Here is a 12,443-nt window from a genome sequence, read left to right as displayed (position 1 = left end):
TAAACCCTGCAAATCCCAAATTCTAACAAGAAATACAAAATACAAGGAAAACCAGAGGCAGTATCAGAACTACAAGTGATATTACCACTAAAAAGAAAGGCCTAATCAGTTACTACAATTGCATTCAATTACAAATGTTCTCTTTTTAGTTTTGCCAGTTTGAGTTGCTAACTCATCATTATCAAAAAAACCCTAAAGAAAATGACAATGACGTCCATGAAAGTTGATCTGGATGGACCCAATCTTGACTCCATCAAATAAAAGATAATAAAAGATAACAAATAAAGAGTCCTCTTTCTGGGTTCATGAGCTTTTGCCCAATCTTGACTCCATAAACCCTAATGGGTATTTGAAAATTTTGATTTCTGAGTTGTACATGAATGGTAAAAAGAAACCAAATAATTACCTGGAGATGGATTGAACGTTGAAGAAGACGATGGAAGACATATCATATTTCGAAGAACCTACAAAAAGATTCGAGAACACAGGTCAGATTTCGAAGAAGATTCGAGAACACCCTAAGCTAACAGAACCCTAAACGTTTACCTGGAAGATTGAAGAAGACGATGGAAGCAATATTGAAGAAAATGACGATCAAATTTGTTTTAGGGATGGCGATGAAATCTGGAACCGATGAAATCGATAGGGGAGAGTGAGTCGATATCATTATCAAAATCTTGAAATCGATAGGGGAGAGTTTGTTGGATTCGATTTCATCTCAATCTTAGTCTGTTGGAGCCGATGAAAACGTTAAGAAGTTGGGTTTAGGGCCGATGAATGCGTTAAGAAGTTGGGTTTGGGGATCGCTTTAATGAATTGTACTATTGGCAATAAAGGTTGTTTTTAAGAGTTTAAGAGATTAAGAGTTTAAGAGTTTTAGCCAAATGCATTATAAGATAGTATAGATAATTGCATTTAGGAAATGAACGGTGATTACTGACAGGGCCGTCCCTGGGGGAGGGCGGCACGAGCGCACGCCCAGGGCCCAAAAATATAAGGGGCCCAAATTTTTACCTTAAAGTATATAGTAGTCTAAAATAATTTAATAAATTAAAGAAACCAAAAAATTGTATCATATAATAAGAGACAAAAATAATTTAGTAGGTAATAAGGGCCCAAAAATATATCAACTAATTACATTAGAGAAGAAAATAAAAAAAATTAATTGATCATTCATTATATGCTATTGTTTATTGTCCCAATAAAATTTTTTTTATCTCCAACAAAGTCCAATGATATTGGCTATTGCTATCTCTATATGTTTGACTATTTTCGTGTTTCAATAATTCAACGTTAAGATCATGTGCTTGCTATTGCTATATATTTTTGTTAGATATTTTTATCAATTTCTATTTTTATTGACTATTGGTTATGTTGTTCTAATTGTTTTTGTTGACTATTGTTATCTATTTTTGCTTCTAGATAAAATATTTTACTTTTTTTTTAATTAATCTATTGTTCTTATGATTTATGGCGTGTTTCATGGTCTTGTGATTAATCAATAATTTTTTTCTACTAGATGTATTTAGTAATGTCTCTTATATATGTCATGTTCCATAAACTTTTAATATTAACATTTTATTTTAGTTGAGCAAAAAAAAAAAAAAAAAATATAATTTAAATATTTTCATCAATTGTTTGACTTATGTATCTTTCATTGGGATTCCACCACACCACAAAATTCTATTTAAGTGTTCAAACAATCATTTGTTGAACTTGCATATTATATGTTTAATTCATTATTTATTTTTACTAGATCTCAATGGATCATCTTTTCTTTCATATTCTTATTAATTTTCATTTGTCTATTTGTCTAGAAAACCTTGATAATCTTATTTATTATTGATCTCTCATTGACCTCATGATTATTTCATTAACACGAAATCTCTTTTTGTATCAAAATAACACATATTTTTTGTTATAAAGTAAAAATTTCTTACTTTTTATAAAAATTTATCAACCATAGTTTCTATACTCTTGGTTTAAAATTACATAATAAGAAGTACGTAAATTTAAGTACTCTCTTATATATCTATAATATAGATAAATAAGATTTTTTTACTYAGTAAATTATTAACATTTCTTGTACTCAATTTTATACTAATGAAAAACATTTATTACTGAAGGTTTGACGATGCGCCTTTTAGCGATGACATGTTTCATAAGTTATAACGATGACATGTTGTTGTTATATATTCTTTCTAATGATAAACGGACTTTTAGCGACAACAAAAGTCGTTGCTAAAAGCCTTGTTTCTTGCAGTGGGGGCCCTGTTTTTATGTTCGCCCAGGGCCTAAAAAATGTCAGAAATGGGCCTAATTACTGAATTTGCAAAGTTGCCAAGAGTTTATTGATCATATAGAGAAGGATGTTGTAACGTTCTTGGAAAGAGATCCCCCCGTAATTTCGATTGTTAATACGATATATAAGGACCACTACTCCAAAGAATTGGCCCCCAAAGAATGGAGGATCCGGATTTGAAGTATTTTTGGTAAAAACCTTGAAAAAGAAATTCATTTATGTAGACCAGCTAAAAAGTTGGGGTGTTAGCTGAGTTGTACGGTTTAGAAACAAAATCATAAAGTGGGTGATTAGTCAATGTATGATGTATCTAGATTCTGCCATGAAAATTGGTAGAAACCATAATCGGGGAAATGTTGCTCCTAGTTGAGGATTGGGTCGTTTGTCGCAGAAGTATTCCACCTCGAAAGTAGTTTGTTAATCATTTCTCCATATGTCGTTCACGCAACTAGTTCATGATTTATAACGTAAATAGTATTTGGACTATTGCACCCTAAATTGATATGTATGCTACAAAATTTGTACGGTTACAGTTAGTTTTTAAAAGACATCATCTTAAATGTTAATTTTAAAAAACAATTAAGGTGATGTTTTAAATAAAAACAAACAAAATGGAGAAAATAGAGGTTTTTTAAAATAAAAACAAACAAAATGGAGAAAATAGAGGTTTTGATCGATTTTTTTTCTCCAAAAGATTCAACAAAATGGAGAAAGCAAGAAAGATAGTAAAATTCTCCAAACTTAAAGAACTCCAAAAGATTACCAGAAATAATTTTTTTTATATTTCCACTTGTAAAAAATCTTGATTTAAAATAAACAGGATAGATTTTATTATATGTAGAAAATATTTTAATAATATAAGATCCAAAATAAAAAATCCGAAAGAATTCAATGTAACTTTCTTTTGGGAAATTTTGAATTTTGTTTTTTCCATTTTAGAGAAACTGAAAATATGTTGGATATGCTCTCACTCCGTCACTCAACAATGGGTTTTTACCAAGGGGACTTTGGCCGGTTGGTATGTGAATTTTTAACCTTCTATAAAGTCACGGATTTAAACCTTATCAAATGTGGAGAGGTGTAAGTTTATTTATTCTATTTACTGTGTATAAATATTATATACTTCAAAAAAAAAACAACGGGTTCTCAAGTTTTTTTTTACAAATGAAAAGGAAGGAAAATAGGGAGGAAAAAATATCGTGTTCTTAAGTTTTTTTTAGGGAGAAAAAAGAAAACAAAATGAGGGGAAATAATGTTGATTTTCCTTCCAAATGTGTGAGGAAAGGATCGGAAAGAAACAATAATTATTATAAATAATAATAAAATTACACACTATCTACCCATCAATTACAGCCTACTGAAAAATAAATAACAGTATATTTATAAAAACATCTGTTTTTTCCTCTCTCTCCTATTCAAGAACATAAATTAATTTCTTTCTTTGTCCGTCAAAAATACAAATACAAAATTTATTTCCTCTACTTTCTCTCCCATCCCTTTTTTCCTTTTCTTCTCAAACTCTGAGTCCTTTCTTTTCAATCCCTTTCTTTTTTTTGGTCTCAAATTCGAGAACACAGTGTGATGCAACACAGATTTTAGTAATATTTGTTCATATATCTTACACAAAATAATTTAATCATGAGAAAAGTGCATTCTATAACATTTTTATGATGTACATGCTTTTATATATATATATATATATATATATATATATATATTACAGTAGGGTTGCATTCTGGTGAGAATGAAAGTTACGATGAGATGGATAAGAAGGGATATTCATTCTTGGATCAATCTTAATAGAAGATCAGCACTAATGTGTTGCACCATGATGCATCTGATCAATTCTATGATAAGCGCAATTCATGAGGTGGAGGTTGAGATTAAAAGTGATCAAGGATCCAGATCTTTTCTTACACTTCTCAGTTTAACTCATATTCTCACATGATCCTTCGTCTATTAAAATAACACAATGACTTCTAAATTCAGAACGTTTATTCAAGACAATCCTCGTATAAATATCACTAAACCCTCCTAATGGTCTTATCGAATTTGACCTACATTTCCTAACTACGGTTTTCAAGTTTGCAATTTCAAAAACATCGTGTTCGTTAACGATTCAAGTTAAGTAGCACAGGAATTCAAACATCCGAAGGCGCTCCATGGGGGAAAAACAAGCACCGTGTAAGAATACAAAGAAAACCATATACAATAAACTTACAGAAGAAATCGAAGATCTGGTTATGAGTTGATGTATTCTTGAGAAAGGATGTTGTTTAGCAGTTCCTTCAGATTAGCCAGAACGTGCCGTGGCCCTAAACTTTCAACACCGATGAAGTTCAACAATTGCTCCAAATCCTACACACCCATGAATGATTCAAGAAAACTTCAACATCAGACCAAAACACACACAGACACACACAACGAGAGATTTGGAACGTCAATCGTCCTTGCAAAGATGTTACAAAAACATGTAATTTGCAAAGGGGTGGGCTTGGACTAAAATGTCAAGTACAAAGGATTATATTGTGAAGAATACATGGAACCCCGCAGGGATGGACCCAGGTGGTGCATGTGGTCGCTTCGTTCCTCCGTCGTAGTGTAAAATATTATTAGGTCGTGAAAAATATCGCCGTATCAATTTGTTGTGTGTCACCATGTATATTTTGAAACTACAATAAAGACACAAGTTTCATTTGGTAGAGTTGGTTCTTCCACCCCAGACTCGAGTTTGAATCCCGTTAGTGGCATTTTTCTTAGTTTTTAGCTTTTAATTTCAGATATACAATGTTTCGGAAAAAAATTGCAATAAAAGACTTGAAAACCAGGACCTCACATATGAAAAACAATGAACTAACCAACTGATTTTGTGAAAAATATTCTTAAACTTGTTTCTTATAGTCAAATGGTGCCAACACTTGAAAAAATTTCTAGGCCCGTCTCTGAAACCCGTTAAATTACTCTTCAAAAGAGCTCATGAGGAGAGAATGGAGGTTCCAACATATACCGAGGAGAAACAGTCCAAGTCTAACCAACGTGAGACTCCAACATGCCCTGTCCAATGGGGGTAGACAGAAGCAGGTCGTCCTAGTGGGTCAAGAGGGGGCTAGACGGGTACAAATTGCCCAAGAGTGTTAAGTCCCTAGAGTGGTAGATCCTAGTTCTGATACCATGCGAGAATATGTAGAACCCCATTAGATTACTCTACAAAAGAGCCCTTAAGAGAAGGCGAGGTTCCTGCATATATTGAGGAGAAGTTATCCAAGTCCGCCGATGTGGGACATAACACATAATTTGTCTACAATCCCTTTGCACTTATAATTTGTAGCTTTTTGTTTTTGCATTCTTTTAAGAATGTTGTCTATTTGTAACAAAAAGCCAAGTACAATCTGTTTAGAAAAATAAGTATCTTGCTTTAGATGGCATGTTGCCTTATGAGCATCATATATCTTGTTAACAAGATAAAAATCACTGATAAAACTAAGAAGAAATACGCAAAGATCGTGAATTTAGAAGCTCGTCTTTTCCATGCATCATATACAAGCATGTGTATAAGAATTATGCATCTTGTTAAGAAGAAAAAAGTCACATATAAAACTATCAGATGTGCAAAGATCATGAATTTAAAAGCTTAGAGCTCATAAGCAGCTCAAAACTCTTCGCCCCAAATAAATGTTCACACAGTTTTAAAAATGTATAACTATTACACTTTTTAATTACCTAAATGACAATTTTACCCTTAATAATAGAGAGAATTTGCTCTCTTGTAATTAAGGGCAGAAATGAAAAGTAGACACTTATTTTGGGATAAACCAAAATAAAAATGTGGGCATTATTTTACGACAAACTAAAATAGAAATATGGACACTTATTTTGGGAAGCAGGAAGTATTTCCTTTTGTAATATATTATGTAAATGTGGAATCATTATCATCAGTGAATAATAAAGAAAACCCATAGTATTTTGAAACCTAATGTAATCTGTATATCGAGCAATGATCAAATTCTTAAGAGAGATTGCAAAAAGAAAGTAAATAAGTAATCAAACCTTGTTTAATAGAAATACTGCATAAGCTGATCTTGTGGTGTCCTGCCCTTCCAAGAATAGGGGAAATTCCATCGGCTTTGAACTTGAGGAAGGTAATGAGATAGACGTAAAATCAGATGATGTGGACTCCACTGAGGGAGCATAATCACATATGTATGTACGAGAACCTCCTAATCGTAATGGGTATCGCAAAGGAATTTCTAAATAGAAAGCAATGAGTGAAACAGCCTGCAAAACATGAATCTGCCTTTCATTTAGGATGCTCAATGTAACCCATAAGAGTCCTGTTAGACAAACATTCTCTAATTCCAATTCTTTCTCGTTCACTTTTAAAGAAACACAGATATGCTAGTATTCATATTTATTCGATAATTTGGACTGCCATGAAGAACAATATGTGAAAGTAGAGATTGAAAACATACATGTGCAACATAACCGAGGGCAGTTGCTGATCTCTGGACTTCCTTCTTATCGGTGAAAAAACTCAACTTCTTAAAAGGGAGCACAGTGAGTTGAAGACCTGAAATAGTCAAAGATCCTGCATCCAGAGGTTTCAATCCAGAAGGATTCCCTGCCAGAGCCATAAACATTTATAAGTTCATACATTCGGAAGGTTTCAACAATAATAAAGTATCTGTATGTATATATGATATGCAATGTTTCCACCAATGTTATAACACTCATTTTTTCCCTTTTAGCTATCTTACTTTCCTTTTATATCCCAAATTTGAGTCTTTTGTTATCTTATTTCCCATTTCTTACTTTATGGAGCTAAGCTTGTGATTAATCAATAATAAGGCTATGGAGTGCTAATTTCATCTTTTTGACAATCTTGTTTGTGATGTGACCTGTGCTACAGCATTGGGTAGAGGCTGTTTATGCTGTGACCTGCACTACAGCATTGAGCAGGGAAATAAGAGCTTGAAATGTAGAGACCAAGTGACTATGCTAGAAGACAATTATTGGTGGCTTGAAGTTCACATTTTGAAGATTCCTTGCACATCTGATGGCTGGAACTTTTTAAATCTAGATTATCATTTCACTTTACTTGGTTCTTACCATTTTATTACTTGAAATGCGGTAGTGTTGACTGTTGACAATGTATACTTGCATGAGTTACCACTTAGTGTTGTAGAAATACAATATCTAGCCGCATCAATATACATGTGTGAGGATTTGGGGGATAGCTTTTGAGGTCGCCCTCACAATGGATATAATCTTTATGATTGATCCACCCTGTCAGCCCTATGTGCTGTGATTTGGGACCCCCTTGTGCAATGCTCATCATAAGTAATGTTTCACATGCTACTCCAACTAACGTGTGTGTGCACGTGTGTATATAAAATGCAACCATTCTGACTTCTAAAAGGCATGAAACATCGGTTGTGAGAGCTCTTTTAAAGCTTACTTTAAACATTAAACACAAAACAGAATCATCTGTTTACGTGTCAGAAGTGGTTATTTTTCACATATATAGGGGTATTAAACTAGACATATGTCGTTATGCGCACTATTAAAGAAAAATAACATATAGAAAACAGTGTGACAAACGATGCGTATGTGTATATTAGAAAATGAATATGTTTAAACACCAATAACATGAGAACCCCACAGAAGATTACCATTAGATGTTTAGTTAACTGTATAAGTCCTATTGATGTAAGCATATTATATAGCAAGAACCACCATGGTTAACATCAAAGTGACCATAGGGGAGTATAATTATCAAGAGAGGGAGAGAAATGCATTAACTCGTAATGTTTCTCTACATGCAAATATGGCAACAATCTAATCACTGTTTAACAGTTAACTCACCACTATACTGTTTATAAAAGAGAGTCAACAAAGATGTCAATTAATGCATGCACATTCTCTCTCTCTCTCTCTCTCTTTCATAATCCATCTCTTCAAAAAAGGAAATAAATAGTCCGTTTGATGGTAACTTTAGTCGTTGACAACTTATCATAGATTTACTCTTTTTCTATACAAAAAAAAAAAATGGTGCATTTGGTGGTTGCTATAGGCATTTGCCCCCAAAACTGAAAAACAGACCTGATGACTTGTAAAAGGCCAAAAATTGCAAAATCCAGAGAAGAGGACAAGACACAAGCTAAGACAGGAAAACCAGATACATCAAGCAAGTAATTTATCATAACCCCAAAGACCTTTCTGACTTACTCCCTCATTTAGTCCACTTGAAAAATCTCATCATCAACTGAGCATCGCCTCTCATTATATACGATCTCAGGATAAAAATCAGATAAACATTTATGATTCAGGGTTTACCTGGATCATGGTTTGATAAGAATAAGGAACAAATAAAGGAACATAATTTTCTTTTCCAATTATGAGATATGCTTTTCTGGAGGATCACTTGGTTCATATTGAACGTTAGGACGGTTACACTACACATATATACATACACACATATGTTCATGTATGCATGTAGACTTCGAGATACATCATAAACATAGAGAATATCATTAACGCCAAAGGAAATTTCCAAGTCAAAATAAAAGGAGAATCAACTCTTGAAAATAATTGACCTGATATTCCAATTGTCTTCTCTGATACACCAAAAAATATAAACACTGATTTAGAATGTTCTTTATCATGTCTAAACAATATGGCAGCAACTTAATAAAAACCTAAGGATACTTTAGGCATAGTGCATACCAATGAAAACAATTACCTGATTTACTGCTTCCGGAAAATGATTCAAGTTCTTGCTCACACGTGAGCCCAGTCACGACCTTCACAGGATAAAGCAATGAAATTTGTGACACCATGAACTGTTGTCTCATCCTCAGCAACTTCTGCAAATTCCGTAGATGACCATACCCTCTTTCTCCAGCCAATGAATTATTTGCTTCCTGCATCAGACACATATATGTCCTTCACTTTTAGGAAAAAGTTAAGGAAAGTAACAATGAAAACTTACAAAAATGTGATTCCTAGGGTGCTGCCTATATTTAAGAAGACTAAAACATTCATAGATACATGAATACAGGTTGTTGGCTAAAAATTTGGGGGGGGGGGGATAAGCATCTCTACAACTAATATAAAGCTTAATTACCTGCAAGCTCCTGCTAGCTACGGAGAGAGAGGTTCCAGCCATGAGCAGAGATCTAATCTCAGAGTTAAGTTGCTCCTCCTGTTTTTTAGCCTTTTCTTGTACAACTTTTGAACGCATTGACATGTTTCCCATAACTAATTTTCGAGCTTCCAAATTTTCCCGCATCTCATCTAGTTTGTTTGACCGACTTAATGACTCTGCTTCTAACTGTTAAACATTTCGCATCAATTAATGCCAATATACTTAAACAAGGAAACAAAATCATTTAGCATGCGACTATTGGTCAAACAAATAGCACAAATCGCTAGTAAATCAATGTGATTGTAATTGTGTTGTCACTCTTTTGTTCATGAATGAAAGATGCAGCAATTAACTCAATAAACGCTTACATAACTATATAGAGAAGTTGAGCCCTGCTATCAGTTCTGGTAAGAAAATGAAGTTACTTCATCCTCATATTATATGCAGATTCTCAGAGAATGATAGATGAGATTGCTAGTGCAGTAATTAACTTAAAACCTATAGATAAATATAACCATGTTACAGTTAAGGAGGTCCTGGTGGATCAATAGGTCTCCAATGTAGTAATTAACAAAGGTGGAACCCCAAATTCTAGGTATACAACTTAACTTAAATTATGTACATATTTCCAGCACGATATTAGCATATTTCATTTCTTGTTCTGATTTTCTCTACATCCAAACATAAAATATGAACTAAAGCAAGCAACCAACTCTCCTAAATTCTAAACCAAGTTCTATTCACAAGCAAAACTTAAACAACAAAGAATTAAAGTATCAACACCTGGTGACCAAGAACCAAGGAGAATCTTCACCTTCTTTTCTCACAAAAAATGCTAGAATTTCATTTCAAGTAATTAATTAGAACAACCTCATGTATACCAATACCAAGGAACCCAGAAGGGCAATGGAACAATGTCAAATTGATAGTTTAGGAAGTCAATTGTATGTCAGAGGACATTGAAACATAACTAGATAATCAAGCATGGAAAATCAACTATATGTCCAGAAATTGAGATAAGATCCCTCTGAAAACAGCTTCAAATTTTTGAAATTCAGGCTCGTTTCTCTTTCTTCCTTGATATGCTATCTCTAGAATGGAAGTCATCAATTCCAGCAAAATACTTCTTTGATGTCCTTTGATATCCTAGGATGTCAATTTCTCATAATAGATGTGCCTCCACTAATCAAAAATCTATCATGATCGACGACACAGTACCTTTCCTCATTTTCCATAAACCAAACAGGGTATTACACAAATGAGGCTAAAAGTTTATCCTACCTGTAAATGGGAGTTAAGCTTCTCTTGGATCAAAGACTTCTTCTGATTAGCTTCGCTAAGGGCAGACGATAGACTCGAAAGACGAGCAAGCTCTTGTTGAAAATCTTCCCATTGAACGATCTTCACTTTCTCCTCGCGATTCTTGGTTTTTTCTTCTACGGCTTTCTTCTTCGATTCCATCAATAAGTGAAGTAATTGATGATGGTGATGATGATAGATTTTGAAGGTGCGTGGGACAATTGATCAAGAGTAGTAGTAGATCATCGTGAACCCACCTCACCATCCTCCTGAAGAAATAAGGGAAATTTTAGGGGTTAAAGACCATTGTTACTGATTCGTGCAATTATAGATACAGAATTTCTTCGAGACTTCGATTTGAACGTTATCTCCAATTGATTCGAGGTGGTGTGAACCCGAAATCAGTTTACTGTTTCCTCGATTTAGGGATTTAGATTTTGGGGGAAGGGGATGAACAAGCTTTCTATTTGAAGTGGGTTGTTAATTGTATTTTCGTCATATCACAAAGACAATTATATATGTAAACTTCGTAACTTTGTCAAGACTAAATTACGATTTTCGTACTTATGTTTGTTAATAATTTTAATTTATTAATAATTTTTATTTTTATGTTTGTTCATAATATTTTAATTTTTTGTGTTTTAGAAATTATAATTTTCATATAACTTATTGTTATTTTTGTTTTTTATTAATTTATACTATATTATAAAACATTTAATAAAAACTTTTAAAAATCATTTTTTATATATGAAGTACTGTTTATTTATACAAAGTACTTAAAATTCAATATTATGTGTAAGTATAATTTATTAAAGTTTCATATTTGAATTCGTGTAACTAATTACATATAAACATAATCAAATATAGATAAACATCTATAATCTATAATATAATTAGGATGATAATTGAGTTCTAACAAAATAATTAATTATTATTTTTTAAATTGTATTGTTAAAAAAAATTAATTAATATTTTTTAAATTGTATTGTTAAAAAAATAAATAACTTTGTTATTAAACTTATCTATACTATATTATAAAGCATTTGACAAAAATTCTTAAAAATCATTTCTTATGCGTGAAGTACTGTTTATCAATTCATATTAATTAAAATTCAATATTACAAATAAATTATAAAAGTAATTAGTCTTCATGGTGGTTTTGGGGTATTATCAATAGTCAGGGGTATGCAAATCTCAAAAGGTCTAAAATCCAGACTAGATCCAAAAATAAAGTGTTCGTGCACCCCCAAAATCCGAAAATCCGGAACCTGATTTTTGGGAGATATTTGGATTTGGGTTGGGTTTGATTTTTGACAATCCGACCCGTTATATACAACATATATATTTGAATATTTTATATATATATATATCTAATTATCTTTTGAAAATCTTAAATCTTAGTTGGTCGGACTCTTTTCTAAGTTCTAAACCTACTATCAAGTCATCAATCATCTCAATTTATTGCATTCATCCTCAAATTAAATTGAATATATATCTTTTGCATAATAACTATACATGACCTCGACCGACTTCAACTCGAAACCTGACCCACCCAAACCCGAAACAATCCAAAATACGAAACCTATAAATCAGGACTTGGTTTCCATAACCAAAATATGATCCGACTTTTAGGGGGTGTTTGGGATTGCTTATAAAAACAACCTATTTACTTGTTCCGGTGTGGTACTAGTAATAAGC

The 12,443-nt window shown here is 32.7% G+C and overlaps 1 protein-coding gene across 3 annotated transcripts; it reads right to left on the bottom strand.

The window, feature by feature from the left end:
• Window positions 1-4,286: 4,286 nt before the first annotated feature.
• On the bottom strand, window positions 4,287-11,186 carry LOC112522179 (UV radiation resistance-associated gene protein). 3 transcript variants are annotated; one of them, XM_025131267.1, is made up of 7 exons: window positions 11,097-11,186; window positions 10,728-11,014; window positions 9,426-9,632; window positions 9,042-9,222; window positions 6,772-6,920; window positions 6,350-6,592; window positions 4,287-4,660 (listed from the first exon to the last, which is right to left on the bottom strand). In XM_025131267.1, exons 2-7 carry the CDS (start codon window positions 10,905-10,907, stop codon window positions 4,544-4,546), a joined length of 1,077 nt encoding a protein of 358 aa, XP_024987035.1. In that variant the 5' UTR covers window positions 10,908-11,014; window positions 11,097-11,186; the 3' UTR covers window positions 4,287-4,543. The 3 variants fall into 3 exon arrangements, with proteins under 3 accessions (XP_024987035.1, XP_024987034.1, XP_024987036.1); XM_025131266.1 differs by having other exon boundaries at window positions 10,728-11,186; XM_025131268.1 differs by having other exon boundaries at window positions 6,350-6,577; window positions 10,728-11,186.
• Window positions 11,187-12,443: the final 1,257 nt, after the last annotated feature.

Source organism: Cynara cardunculus, assembly GCF_001531365.2.
Source record: "Cynara cardunculus var. scolymus isolate 2C chromosome LG 11, CcrdV1, whole genome shotgun sequence".
Lineage (NCBI taxonomy): Eukaryota > Viridiplantae > Streptophyta > Magnoliopsida > Asterales > Asteraceae > Cynara > Cynara cardunculus.
This window is presented reverse-complemented; position numbering and strand designations above follow the sequence as displayed.

Bases quoted from the DNA above. Each gene is read 5' to 3' on its own strand.
- LOC112522179 (XM_025131266.1), bottom strand. From the start codon at position 10,907: ATGGAATCGAAGAAGAAAGCCGTAGAAGAAAAAACCAAGAATCGCGAG. The intron at 9,633-10,727 runs GTAGGATAAACT...AATGTTTAACAG, and splicing joins AGCTTAACTCCCATTTACAG to TTAGAAGCAGAGTCATTAAG. The intron at 4,661-6,349 runs GTTTGATTACTT...ATGGGTGTGTAG, and splicing joins CAGTATTTCTATTAAACAAG to GATTTGGAGCAATTGTTGAA.